At 39.9% G+C, this 15,311-nt stretch overlaps 1 protein-coding gene across 1 annotated transcript in view; it reads left to right on the top strand.

The window, feature by feature from the left end:
* Positions 1-2,366: 2,366 nt before the first annotated feature.
* Positions 2,367-15,311, top strand: part of LOC137196071 (polypeptide N-acetylgalactosaminyltransferase 10-like) — a 106,375-nt gene continuing 93,430 nt past the window's right edge. Inside the window, exon 1 of the mRNA XM_067608879.1 lies at positions 2,367-3,331. Coding sequence (XP_067464980.1) covers positions 3,173-3,331 — 159 coding nt within the window. The 5' untranslated portion in view covers positions 2,367-3,172. The remainder of the gene's footprint in view (positions 3,332-15,311) is intronic.

Below are 15,311 nucleotides of genomic sequence, written 5' to 3'. Positions count from 1 at the left end.
TATAAACATACAGATGGGTGACAAATTAAATGAAAAAATAATGGAGGGATGAACACCATTCTTCCAAAATATATTTCCTCATCTAGTGTTTGGATGATGGCGGTGGAGAGCACTCTGTCGGACATATTACTCAACAATATCCTAATGATGTTCAAGTAGGCTGAATAAGAAGATCATAACATATGATTCATAACATTTTTATACTCATCAAACCACTGAGTGAGCCCTCATGCCCTGCATGGAGGAGACTATAATCCCCCCAAAAAACAGAGACCATTATTTGTTTCAGAAAATGTCCAAAAACAATATATATTTACATTCAAATGACAAAGTGGTTGTAGGAATTATTATTACTACTCTTAATAACTCTATTTCCACCCTTTTTAGGAAGTTTCCTTAAGTAGGAAGTAGTGTGATGTTGTTATAAAGTTACAAAGTCCACAGAGAGAGGAGGTCAGCGTGGACGGATGGGTACACAAAACGTCAGACTTTAATACAGGAAATCATTGTTCATTTTCTGTTGTTTGTGCCTAAACACATAAAGAGTAAACATTAGGATTCAATACTATACAACTGCATAATACTATGTTTATATTGTTTTCAAGCTAAAAATATATCTTTTGTTTCTCTGACAGATAAAGTGCAGTTCAGACAACGCAGACTGGGATTGAAGTAATGACGGCGACTTCCTAAAGTAAAGGAATATTACCACCACAGAGTAAACACTTAAAGGACGGGTTCACAGTTTTTCGAATCTGTCTTAAAACAATAGTCAGGTACCCAAAGGAACACTGAAACAGGTTTTTCTTGCTGTAATCAATCATTCAATCATACTGACCATTAGAAGATCACTTCATAACGCACTTATAATGTGAGTGATAGGGGCCAAAATCCACAGTCCTCCCCCTGTGCCAAAATGTATTTAAAATTTATCTGAAGCTAATATGAAGCGTCAGCCGTCAAATTGGTCAAATCAAGTAGATATATTTCAACATTACAGTGTTTTTAGTGCCAAAGTTATCAAATAGAAAGGGTTATATCAAAATTGATATGACTTACTCAGACTGCTGAAGCCTCATCTTCAGATAAACATTTAAATGCAATTTTGCACAAAATGACTGCATGGACACAATGTGGATTTTGGCCTCCATCACTTACATTGAAAGCACATTTGAAGGGGATCTTATACTAGCCAGTATGAACAGGAGGGATGATTACAGTGAGGAAAACCTCTTTAAGTGTTCATATGGGTGAGGTCAGGTGACCTGCCTGTCAGGTCTGTCAACTGTTTTGTGAAATTGTGAAGCAAATTATGATTTGTAATGGTTTTGGAGGGCACTGACAAATAATAATGTTAAAAAATGTTACAAAGTGCTTTACAAAAGAAAATAAAACCAACAAGGCAGATAAAAAATAAGGTTAAGAGGAGCACAGAGCATGAGGGAATGATGTCAGTTCTGCAGAGGAATGCCAAACAACGTATTTTGTCGTTTGATTTGGAGGACTTGTTGGAATGTAAACGTTTTTTATGTTTTTACATCCATTTATTCAGATTTTTCATTTAATTTGTCATCTATACACATTAGGTCACATTTCAACATTCATAGATGAGTGGGAGGTTTTATGACATGAAAAAGTGACTTTAATTCATACCCTCCATTCACTCATTGAACACAAAGTCATGACAAGTTTGCCCCACACCCTAAATAGAAATTAAAAAAACTAAATTGTCATAATTATGAACAGTTTTAGTGCAAAAGTAAGTCTAACAGCGGCGGGAAAGTCCATCTTAAATGTTTACCTTAAATGTTTATGATAATCTTGGTCTCAAATTTAATTAAAAAAACCCCCAAAAAACATCTAGTGATTGTCATGTGCATGCTGGCATGTTAAACTAAATGTATTTTGTCATTTTTTCAGGGTGTATTTATGGGATATAGGCCTACAGGTGATTTTGCCAATATAAAACAGTGTTAATTTATTTCCGAGGTGCATTTGAAGGCAGCAGAAGTTTTCAGTCAGACATATTGCTGTAACTTTTGGTGATACTTTAGTTTCTCTTTGACTCTTTTCCCATTTTACTGTGTAATTGACTGGCTGTTATTAAATAAAGGGAACTCAGTAGATCTTATGAAGTCATTACATTCCATTTAAACCATCCATACCCTTTAGCCACTCATTATATATGGGATCATTAATGGAGTCTGCCTTTCCTTGCAAAAGTAAGACTACCAGTGATAGGAAAAATCATCCAATTAGATCTGACAGCAGGCACTGCAGGTTTTTTTTAGCCTGTGTGTTTAAGATAATCTCAAATTAAAAACAAAAATTGAGATTTTCATATGCATGCTGGTAAATGAAATGTCAGTTTATTTTGTCATGTTTTCAAGGCAGATGACCTGGATGGACACAGGTGGGGTTGCCAGTCTAAAATAGTGTTTATGTAATTTCCGAGGTGCATTTGAAGGCAGCATAAATTGTCAGCCGAACACAAGACATTGTTTTATGAATATAAATTAAGATTTACAATATTATATTATTGTATAATCTCAGTTCCCTGAGGGAAATGCCAGTCTTAATTCATATTCAAGACAATATCTTCAAGTATTTTAAAACTATTAACATCAAATGATTTTCATGTGCACGCTGGCATGTTAAACTAAATGTATTATGTCTTTTTTTCAGAGTGGAATTATTGGATATACAGGTGTTTTTGCCAATATAAAACAGTGTTTATCTTATTTCCGAGGTGCATTTGAAGGCAGCAGAAGTTGTCAGCAGGACATGTAGGCCTGTGAGTTTAGGTGATAATTTAGTTCCGCTCTGCTCTGACTGTTTTCCCATTTTTACTGTGTAATCGTCTGGCTGTTATTGCGTAAAGGGAACTCAACAGATTTTACAGAGTCATTACATTCCATTTAAAACATCCTTTCCAAAAACAGGGGTCTTGTGTTGGCTGAACCCCCTCCCCCCCACACCTCCCCGCCCCCGCTCTGTCTGGTAGCGAAGTGGTTCGCCCCCTCTAGCGGCGGAGCTCGCAGCCGTTCAGCGTCACAGCGCCGGTGTCCGTCCCCCCAGTCAGAGTGAAAGTTGTCTCCGCTTGGCGAAGCGGGGGTTCGGGACTCGCTAGTTTCTACCGCCGCTGCTGCTTCAGACGCTTTCAGTCGGAGAGATGAGGCGGAAAGAGAAGAGGCTCCTGCAGTTCGCCGGGTTGCTCATAGCGGCTCTTCTTTTCCTCCCAAACGTCGGGCTGTGGTCTTTATACAGGGACCGAGTATTCGACAACTCGCCCGACACAGTGGACGGTCCGGGCGGCATCCCTCCGATACAGGTAAGGGAAGCTCGGCCGCGGGTGGCTCGGCTCAGAGCAGCGGCGATGTCTTCACGGCTATCCGCTGTTTTGTCGGTTGTCCCGCCGTGTGGTGAGGGTGACGGTATCTGGCAGAAAGACTTCCAGTGTTAGTTTGGTTGCTGCAGTGTGGAGGCAGAGGTTGTTATTCGGCTGAAACGCTGTGTTCTTCCCAACGTCTGTGTTCGCCTCAACAGTTTACCCCCCTCGATACCATAAACCTTTACATTCCCATACCCTGTGTGTGTGTGTGTGTGTGGGTGGGTGGGTGGGTGACTGAGTGATATGGTTTACAAAATGGACCTTCTGTTAAACACAGTGTCAGCACGGCAGGTCGTCCGGTATACCGACTAGAATGAATAAGGAGCCACGTAGCTAACCCGGAGCTAGGCGTCGCAGCGAAGTTATGATAACACGGACTTCAGGAAGTTGTCAAATATGTGAAGCAGGCGGTGCTGCGTTCACAGGTTGACAGGCGTCAGCAGCCTCGTAGGGGGGCAGTTTACATGGTTATGTATTCACTCTCTGATTTATGCAAGATGGGGTTTTTTTTATTAGGGTGTTTCTTTTGTAGACCTAGATTATGACCTTCCATGGTATCATATTTGTCCTTTTATACGTTTAAAGCTCCTTTATGTAGAATTTTATTGTGATTCTGTGCATCCAGTGTTTCAGCTCAGCTTCAGTCTGTTTCAATGGCCAGTTAATCTGTTGATCACTGTATGATTAAATATTTAGACTATAAAATGTCAACACATAGTCACCAAAACCAAAAGATATTCAATTCACAATGATATAAAACATATAAGGGCAGCAAATCATCCAATTTTTAGATCCTGGAACCACAGAATTTTCTGTTTCTCCATGACAATTGGATTGATTGATTGATTATTAAAATGGACTTTAATGTTGCTCAACTACGGGACAGTTCTGGTGAAAACTGGTGCAGTCTGTGATGCCAAAGTAAGACATAAGGTATCTGAAATCCTTAAAGACTCTTCCAGCCAGAACATGGAAGTAGTTGTAGTTTTATTCCTTCACCCAGACTGAGATGGCAACCAAAGTTTTGTACCTCTTTGCTCATCTCACATCTCACATCATGCATAGGATACTAAAATATTTTAGCAACAGGCTCATTTATCTAATAGCGCATTCATATTTTTCTTGTGTAAGACAGGGAAGGAGATAAGGAGTCATTTCCGGTTGCCATCTTTGTTTTAGTAAAGTGAGAAAAGGTAAAAAAAAAAGTAAAAGTGGGTTTAAAATGATTAGTTTTTGAACATGAGACAGATATTTTGGTACCAGCAGGACAGAAGAAGGGAATCATCAATGCTAGTCATAAAACTTGTGTGCACTGTTACTTTGCTCTACAAAAAAAATCTGTTTTTTGGGGGGGGTTTTTTTGAGAAAATTCAAGCATCCCACCAAACTGGCCCTAGTTGGCACACAATAGCAGCCCCTCTAATTCAAATGAGCCTTAATCTGTTGAATAGAGGCTTTCACGGATGTTATGTGTGTGTGTGTGTGTGTGTGCATGTGTGTAAGTGTGAGTTTTGGAGTGGCAGTAGTGATTGTCCAAATGCAGCAAACTTGCATGAATGGAATAATTTTAGGAATTCAGTGTGAAGGCTGAGTTCAGTTGGCGAGAGTTTGTCCGATAAAGTGCCTGGTAAATGTACCAATGTGACATGCGGCTCTTCAAGCAGAACAAAGCCAAGAATAATGTATCAAATTCGGCTACATCTAACAATTATTTTCACTATCGGATCATCATTTAAGGCCTACAGATGTTGACACATCCCCATCAAAAGTCCACAGTGTTGTTATCAGCGGCTACGGCTAAATTTCAAGTTGAATTGTTGGAATGATAAAGTTTCCTTATTCCGCACAGATCTTCTCTGGAAAGGATTACTTTTCTCTGTTTGAGTTTTGATTTGATATCCTACATGACAAGAGATATTATAAATGGGATTAAGAATATCTATAAGGCCCGGGAAAAGTCTGTTACATAATAGCAAACGGTGTGATAACAAGCTGTCAACTTCCAGAGCGGTTTGATAAGGCAGAAAGGCTGATTCGAAAAATGAAGCCAATTTTCTCCAAATTGGACTGCTTTTAAGTGACATATCGCCATCACATCACCGCCATCCATAGTCGCCACAGTTAGCATGGTTGTTGTTGAATGTAGGAGCTCCGGATAATAAAATAAAATGCCTTGTTCAAAAATTAGCCAAAGAAATGAAAGGTTGACAGTGAAAAACATGCATTTAAGGATGACTGGACAGAGAAATACATGTTCGTTTTACCCGAGGAAAGTACAAGACTATTACTGTGCTTGATTTACAATGAAACAGTGTCCACAATGAAGAGTGGGAATACAAAATGCCACTACAACACCAAACATGCTCATTTTGAGCAAAACTATCCCAAAAACATGGAGGGAAGAACCACAAAACTGAACCAGATGAAGTTGTGATGTCAAGACTTCAGCAGAATATCTGTAATATCAAACATTTTCAACAATGAACACAGAGAAGAACTCTCTAATAAACACTGACATTAGTGTCTTTGCCATCACACCTTTTTAAACTCAAGTTACAGAATGGAGGAGTCATTTCTCCCATTAATACAGAAATGCACAGAGGTTTAGTTTTTGTACTGAAATATCATGTAATGCTTTACTGGACCTTTGATGTGGTGGAAATTCATTAAGCAGACCTTGTATTTAAGTACCCCTGTACTAGATGAAGGTGTAACTGCCTCTCTCATCATATATCTGCCTTACTGTGTGATACAGGGCCTCTGCACTCACTAACATCAAATGCAACTGCTTTCTGACAATACTTGTTCGCCGCTCTGGCACTTAAGTGACTTGTCACCATGACTTAAGTTTTCACATATTGAGCAAAATTGATGTAGATATGCAGGTACCAGACTGACCTGAACACATCATAAGATTGCCTTTCTAGAGCGGCTACAAGCAACGTAAGCCGTAATCATGTGTCTATGCGTACGGTGCCTGAACCAGTATTTCGTAGTGCTCTAGCAAACATGAGCTGCCTCAGAGCTTCCCCACCGTGACAGTGACAGAAAGGTAATTTGCACATTTCCAGTCTGTTATTAAGGATGCCTGTTGAAGCAGAGGTGTCTCAGCTTCCTCCTGCCTGCTCCAGCAGTTCAGGTTAAGTGGAGGTTAGAGAAGATGAGAGCAGCGGGAAGAATTAAAAAGAGGCCACAAAATCTGACCTACTGCCCGCTGTGCAGTCCAGCTAAGTGTCTGAGCGGCTGGACAGACTGTCTGCGCCGGTTCAGACGCATGCATGTCCTGACAAGTGCCTGACAGACAAATGTTCAGTTTCCCCAACCAGGTTTAGTTGAACAGACAGAGGGGAGGTATCACCAAATTTCGTAAGATCAGTTGAACTTCATGTTGTATCAGATATTTTAAGCATGTTTCATCCTGAAGAACCAAAAGAGGTCAGCAGGTTTATGTTGCTGAACTAAACTGGTACAGTTTAAGCATGCTAGTTGGTTAAATGTAGTGTTCAAAAGCAGTTAGTTAGTTTACATTTGAGGTTTTCAAGGACAAAATACATACAAACGGACATAATGCATCTTTTGTTTTTCATTTATCTCTTTTAGTCACTGAGGTATTCCACATCTGATCTGGCTAAAGAGGATGTGTTTTCTTTAGATGCCTCTTGAATTTATTCGGCAGCATTGCTACATGTGACAGTTTCTCCTACAGATGCATTGTGGGACAGCTAGCTTCTCCTCGCCTGCCGTGAAAAACTATTAGCTCAGTACTTTTCACTGTAAAATCTAATTTTACTTCTTCTGCTCGTGTCAGACTGTGTTCAGGGCTGAGAAGGATTTCCATGACTTACTCTGTTAAGAGCTCAGTTATTTCTCACTGCTTTGCATACAGACAAATGTGCGTGTCTGAAAGCGTGTTGCAGTACTATGACACTCAGCAACTTTGAACTGTCGCCAATCCTGGCTGCGGTATAACTGCATGTGTAACGAGGATTTCTCATATAGTAACTAAGATGTCGTTCCATTTTTGATACTTTTAACATCTTAATATGAGAATGTAGTTAATGTAAATGTTTTGTCTTCCTTGTTGCACCCTTTGCTTGTCCTCAAGGCACCCCCGGGTGCTGCAACACACACTTTGGTAATCACATTGCAGGATTAAATGTACTTGAACTTAGTTAAAGCCTCAGCCTCATTTTAACCTCAGCAGAGAAGTCCTGTACTGTTGCCGGTGTGACTGTGTCAGTGGAGGTTTGAGACGTTTCTTAAATGCTGTTAATCAACAAAAAAATGACCAAACATCAAGGTCAAAGCTCGATTTGATCCCACTAAACCTACGCTAAGCTGCCTCAAATGACTGTAATTCAACTCTTTCTACAGTACAGCTGCTTCAGTGTCAAATCCTTCCTGTCAAGTCAATTGATTTTGGTTTTTACTTTGATGTGGTTGCAGATGGAACTGACACAAATGATTGATTAATCAATCAACTAAGAACATTAATCAATAATTGATCTTTTAAGTTACAGCAACTCATATGCATACAACATCTCTCCGCCAGGCGGTGGAGGAGACGGTGACAAATCGGCAGAAATATTCATTTTGGACCAATGCCGATATTTCATTTTAAAGCCTTCAAAGCCTTTATCAGCTGATACCGATGACGTGCTGATATAATCGTGCATCCCCGATAAATAGTAAGTAGAAAAATCCAGGCAGTACAGCCAGGTTGAACACATATATACAGTATATATTTTTCCACAGGTCTGGTTCCATTTTTAGGGAAACTCGCTGGTGGATTTTTGTCCCACTAACTGGATGTGATCAGGTCTGATAGAAGTCCAGAAGATAAAGTGTGTTCTTGAAAGGAAAGTTGGCAAAGATTCACGGCCCTGTCACACAGAAAATGAGAATCATGCGGGCTTCTGTACACTGGAGGCTACATTTATGAGCCACACACTGTAGGCTGGATTACTGCACATTCATCACCGGAGGACCTTGTGTGTTTCGCCTCTTACGCACGTTCAGCGCCCTCGCTGACTCACACACACACACACACACACACACTGAGACACACACTTACATATACCGCTGTTAGGGCCAGTAGAAGGTCAGCCGGCGACAGTCTGATCTTATTAATGAGCAGAACTCAAAGTAAACAAGGACGTCTATGTAGAACATCTTGGGACAAGGAGAAATCCCGACTGAAATCTATTACAAGAACATCTTTTCTCATTTCTGCCTCAGAAGCTGCGGATTGTTGAACCTCAGTTTGTTGGGTGAATAGTCACTAAAACAAACTGTTGTTTTTTTTTTTTTGAATAAATACCCCCAGTGCGTCTGTCTGATTTTCTTTTTTTTTTGGATTCCCTGGCTGTCTGCTTGTGATGTATTCCTGCCCCACGGTCACTATGCAAATCAGATATTTGTTTGACCCCTCTGGCCTTTCAGGGCTCCCACAGGCCTTAAAAAAACATCGAGAGTCTGACATTTGTCGTTTCGAGGCAGAAATCAACACAGCGGCAGTGCTTTTATTCGTTTGTTTTTTATCCATTCAAATCCCTTTGAAGAAAACATGTTGGCTTTAATTAGGCTGCAAGTGTGCTGAGACAGGATCGGACCCGATGACGTAATTCGACGGAATAGCTTAAATTGTAATAAGAAAAGCTGATATTTTCATAGTAGCGTACTGGGAGGAAGAACCTGTAGCTCTTCCTCTATGTATTGACACAATGTTACCTATGCAGCCACTTGACAAATAAGAACTCTCTGAATGAATGGTTTCTCCTTCAGCAGTTTATTTGACGGTTAAAGGTGAGAAGAAGGAGTTGTTTCTCACCGTTAAAATAAAATTGCAGGAGACGAATCGAGATATCTAAATGTGCCAGATTCCGACGCCTCAGAGTCTGTAAGTCCTGGTCCCCGCTTCACCTCCCCCCGTCTGTTTCCTCTCGGTTCCTATCCTGATAAACATTGAAGTTGAATACAAGTTTAGCCCGTGGTTCTGTGAAAGATCTCTCCTTTCTGCTCTATTGGCATCGTGTGGGAGACAGGGAATGATGTTTCATGCCAATAGCAGGCAGTGATTTCAGAGCGCTCGGGAGCCCGGAGGCTGCACCTACAGGAAGCGTGAATCCGAAGTGCACAGAAACAAAATTGAAATTGAACGGATTTAAGCTGCTCTCACAAAAAAAAACAAAAAAACAGCTCATGTGGATTGCACCACACATGCATGAAGGTTTGAAGAAAAAAAAAAAAAAACAAGCTTTCTCAAGGCACATTTTGGAAATGGGGAGTCATTTAAGGCTGCAGTTAAATTCCTCATATGACAGCAAACAAGTGAGGGGAACACGGACTCTCTGTAATTAAGAAAATCACATCAACTCTATGAATCCTGTGAGGTAAAGAGCAATTAGAGAGGCCGGGAGAGTAGGATTAAGACAATTTATCATGGTTTAGTTGTGAGAGTTCATTAGAGTTTATTACGCTGTATTTTCTGTGTATTTTTATCACTCTGACCTCTGAAATCTTTGTTTGCCCGAAGCGTTTTTCATGATCGTGAAAAGGAAACGTGGACGTAACGAGATCGCTTTCTCGACATCCCAAAATCATTTCAGTCACACACGAACACTTCCTCTGCGATCATGACGCTAAGCTGCCAAAATGTTTGCTCGTAATTGCAAAATTATGTTTTTAATAGAAGATAATTCTGGTTTATTACAACTCGTATTTTATTTTTGTAATTCTAGCCCCCTTGTTTCAATCTCTAATGCTGTTACATTGCTAAAAAGACCCGATCAGTAAACATGAGCAGACAAGTTTTAAATAAACCGCCAAGTTACATCTTTGGAGAAGATGAAAACCTAAACTGCTTATTATGAGACCGACTTCCTGCTTCAACTGCGGCTGTAGTATTTGCTGTAGATGTGCACGGACACTACAAATCACATTTAGATGTTTCTTAGATGAAGCCCTTTCTGCTTTGTATCTAATTTGTATTATTATCTCTTAAAGTTTGAGGTGTTTATAGTTTAAATTGTAGTTTTATATTTAATTCTCAACTCTTGTCTAATCATCTACGGCGAACAGAAGGAGCGCAGAGTAACAATATAACTACAGTGTAACCGACTGTTCTCTGTGCATATGACAATAAAGATTTGATTTGACACGGTTTTCCTTTGCATCCAGTGATTATAACCTACATTTTGGATGTGTTCGCTTTCCTTTTTACCTTTTTTTTAGGACCCAATGACGTAATTCAACAGAATAGCCTGAATTATAATAAGAAAAGCTGATGTTTTCATAGTAGCATATTGGGAGTAAAAACCTGTAGCTCTTCCTCTACAGTGTTAATTATGCAGCCACTTGAGAACTCTTTAAATGAATGGTTTCTTCTTTAGCAGTTTATTCGACGATTAAAGGTGAGAAGAAGAAGATAATGTGGCTAAACAGGTTGATTTGTTTACAACCTGTCTGATGGTCTGACTGCTCCATGTTATTATAGTATTGTGCTTATATCATACTATGTTTCTGATGTGTTATGTCTGCAGAGGTATTCAGGTAACGATTGTGATGTGTCCGCCCCATCCCAACGATGCTTTGTCAGTACGTGACGCAGTCTCACTGAGCTGTGGGCTAGCTGTGTTGCTAGACTAGGAAATGAGATTTTATCTTTAATGTGCTAAGCCTCTGGAAACAAGGGAGACTGAGGGGTGAAAGTCATTCGCAAAGACAAGTGGAGTTACTCTTCGCAGACTTAAGTCGTTGCTCTTTATCGGTCCGAGCCGAGCGAAAAAGAAGAAGGGAGGAGGATAAAACACCTCGGGAGGGGAAAAAAAAAGGCAGAGCGAGCGGGTAAAAGAGGTGTTTGTTCACAGGCCGAGTGTGTTGGAGAGTGTTTCCTCCCCAGGTTCCTCACACAAGGCAGACGTTGACTCGCTGCTGGCTGCAGCACAGACTGAGCGCGTGCAGAAGCTGCTCTGTATGCCTGTCAGGGATCCGCTGGCCCAGATCAGTGCGAAGAGCCAAATGAGGGACAGGTGCAGCAGACAGCCTGTGGATACGGAGCGAGGAGTCAGGCTTTTAATTACAGCCACGTGGGTTATGGAGCCGCTTTTTTTATTTTTTTTATTTTTTATTTTTTTATGTTCAGATGATTAAGCTAATCCCCGGAGACCAATTGAAGGGCTGCTCTGTGCCTCACAGTGCTGAGCTTCTCTGAGAATAAGATACACTCGACTGTTTTATGTTGAGTATATTTAGTTTTTTTTTTCTTGAGCAGGCCTGTTTTCAGTATAAATCTGCTTCAAATATGCACAGTCACTAACCTGGAGTCAGGTATTTAGATAACCAGACTAAATCTGTGTGTTTACAAAATCAAAAAATGCAGTGTTTGCATTAGTTTTATAAATGCCCGTCAGTGTGAAACTGTGTAGAAACCTAATAGGAGCCTAATAAGTGTTGCAAAGTTGGTTCCAAAGGTATTTTTACCCACTATTAACTACAAAATATCTTCAATATTGCTCAACATAGAAACACTGTCATTCTTAAGAGTTTTGGGCAGTTGACCTTCTATCATATAAGTTATAGGCTAGTACAGATACAGACAGGAAGAGAGTCCCTGGCTGGAACTGAACCGTGATGTTGCAGTTAAAGGCTCCACAAGGCCTTTAGGACCAGGACCAGCTCTGCTCCTGGAATATTTTTGCCAATCCATTTATTAGATGGATAAATGAAAATGTTGATGTGTTGGTTGAACTAAATGAAAAGTCAGGGTATCATCAAAGTCATCAGGATTCACCCTGTGAGGGCCATGAACGTCTTCACAAAATGTCATGTCAATCCACCCGACAGCTGTCGAGATATTTCAGTCTGGACCCAAGCGGTGGACCGAAAGACAAAAACATGGCTAAAAATGTGTACGAGGAAAGCTGAAATAAGTTCCTGTCAACAAATCTATGCTTATGGAGGTCATATTACATCACACTTCCCAAGCAAACAAGGTGATTCTGTACAACTGGACTTGTAAAGGCTGTCAGTCTAAGTCAGTGGATTTAGAATTAGATTTATCTGTATCGTTTGCTCACTAAAAAACTCCTCATGTTGTATTTGAGTCCTGTTTCTCTGTCAGCCACCAACCGTGTTTATTCTGTCTTCCACCTGAACTCTAGCTCTGACCCTTGCACTCATCATTATCAGCCGCTGGTAATCTTGATAAAGCAGGTATTAAAGGTCACCTATTGTTAACCGCTGTTACCTTTACTGTTACTCATCAGCTAAAGCCCTGACCTGTAAAAATGTCCCTGATTTAACTCTTATCATTGAGAACATTTGTTAACCGCAAGCTGGTAAATGGACCTGAACCTTTCTTCACATCATGTTATGTTCAGTTATATTATTGTCAGCTGTGAGATTGTGTTTCCTTTTTCCTTGTTGAATTAATCTAACAAATTTCCCTGTGAAATTGCGGTAAACTACCGGCAGCTGTGGTCACCGGCGTAATACCGCGCATCGAAACAGCAGCTGCCTCACAAAATACTACACAGAAACTTTATTCAACGAAACAAAAATGCTTGATAAAAGCACCATTAGAGATCGGACAAACGGTAATGCCTTCAAACGTCCTCTACTTTAACAGGCAGAGGGTTGGCGTCCAGGTTTCCGGGCTCACAGCTCACTTAGTGGGAAAGAAACAAGAATGAAAAGTGAGCAGAGAGTGAGAGAAACGGGGCGGCTGCGGCTCAGGAGGTAGAGCGAGACGTCCACTAATCAGAAGATTAGCAGTTCGATTCTCAGCTCCTCCAGTCCATCGGTGTGTGAATGTGTGTGTGTGTGAATGATTAGATCCTCCTGATGAGCAGGTTTGCATGGCAGCCCCCTTCCACCAGCGTTTGAATGTGTGTGTGTGTGTGTGAACGGGTGATTGTGGCTTGTGGTGTAAAAGTGCTTTGAGTGGTGGGAAGACTAGAAACGCACTATATAAATGCAGTCCATCTACCGTTTACCTTGTGTACTTGGACCTTCTTCCTGTGTTTATACCCTTGCTACCACAAACCGACACAAACTGTTCAGTGAATAAATGCTACAACTCCTTGAGACCCAAGCCAAGTTGTCTTTCCTGCCACCTGCTGATTTAACCTTTTAAGGTGCACCAGCTATTCTCATTTCAGTGTCAATCTCAGCCGCTCCTAAACAGAGAACAGAGAAATGTCCCCTAAAGCAGTAAACCAAAGGGGAAGCACTGAACAGTCATATGAAGATGTTTAAGTTATTTAAACGTCCAACTGTTGAATTCCTGAAAACGCTCTCTTGTGCCTGTCAGGTGCTAGCCAGGATTATACCAATTTAACGTTGGCAAAAATGAAATCAAGTCACTAATCAGGTAACCAGATGCACAAATGTAATTCTGTTCTCTCAGTATGATGTTATGATGAATGTAATGATGAACGTCTGTCTCTTCATTACTGCCCTAAAAATACCACATCTTATGATAGCCTGCTGTTAATGTTTATTCTTGTTTTTGCCTCAAAAAGCATCAAAACAGACAGTATTTCACCATATTTAGGAAGAAGAGTAAAGTACTGTTAGATCATGGCTGTTTTTACAGCAGTTTATTACAGTTGACCAAAGCACCTGACCTATGATTAGTTTATCTTTCTGATGGGAAACACAGCAGTTTTCTATTATTCTGCTTTTTTCTTTTTTTTTTTTTTTTCTTCCAGCGGTACGCTTTGATGCTTGTAGTATGTGTGTCTTTCTGTAGCTCACACTCTCGGAGTCCACAGCATTTAAAAAGGCAGTCTGTTGTGGGCTTTGTGCATATGAGATAAAAGCGTTGTGTGAGTATGTGTGCAAAAGACAAAGCAGTATCTTTTCCACATCGCCTGCCTGGCTGTACAGCAGTCGAGATCAGGTGATCAGGCAAACCGCAGTCATGATAGTTTAAATCAACCGAGCATCATGGGAAAAGGAGGAACAGTTGAAGTTTTCATAGTTGATGAACCATTTAACCCAAGGCAGGTTTCTGCCTCTGTTTGTATACTCTCACTCAGCTGTGTTCATTAACACCTGATAGGCACCTTTTGAGCACTGTGGTGTGTTCAAATGCTCCTCGGTAATGTGGTTACTCTCTTTGAGTAGTATGTGGAAGATTATTAATTAAGAATAATTCAATGAAAACAGCTGCAATTAATGATTATTGTTATAATTGATTGATCTGGATTATGTTTTCTATTAATCAATTAATCATTTTTGTCTATGAAGCCTTTTTTGTCCACAGCCTTTGTAGATGTATCCACTTTACTATCATATATGATAAAAAAAAGCAAATATTAAAATTTGCATTAAAATGACAAAAAAAACTGGAAAAATATATATAAAAATATCAGAACATTTACCTCAAATCAGTTAGTCAGTCATTGAAGAACTAATCTACTCTACTCATAATAACTAGTGACATTTTTCATGATTGATCCTTTCATTGATGCTCCCTGTTTGTTTTGTATTCCAACACCTCTCATTACCTTTATTTTTTTCTGTTTGTCAGATAGTGTAAACAATAGCGCTGCAACGATTAGTTGATTAATCGGTTAGTCAATCAACAGAAAATTAATCGCTAAAAAAAGAACAAACTATTTTGATAATTGATGAATCGAGTTTTTAAAAAAAAGCCAATTCTCAGATTCCAGCTCCTCAAACGTCGATATCTTCTGGTTTATTTAGTCTTTGGACTAAATATCTTTGGTTTATGGACTGTTGGTCGGGACAAAACAAGACATTTAAAGTTGCACCTTGGGCTTTGGGAAACAGTGATCAGCATTTTTCACCCTTTTTAGATATTTTATAGATCAAACAACTAATCAGTTAATTGAGAAATATCGACAGATTAATGATAATTTTTTAAAAATATATTTATTTTTATTTTATTCTT

Source organism: Thunnus thynnus, chromosome 13, assembly GCF_963924715.1.
Source record: "Thunnus thynnus chromosome 13, fThuThy2.1, whole genome shotgun sequence".
In the NCBI taxonomy this organism is placed as follows: Eukaryota; Metazoa; Chordata; class Actinopteri; order Scombriformes; family Scombridae; genus Thunnus; species Thunnus thynnus.
The sequence above is the reverse complement of the archived record's forward strand: the minus strand, read 5'-3'. Positions and strand labels throughout refer to the sequence as shown.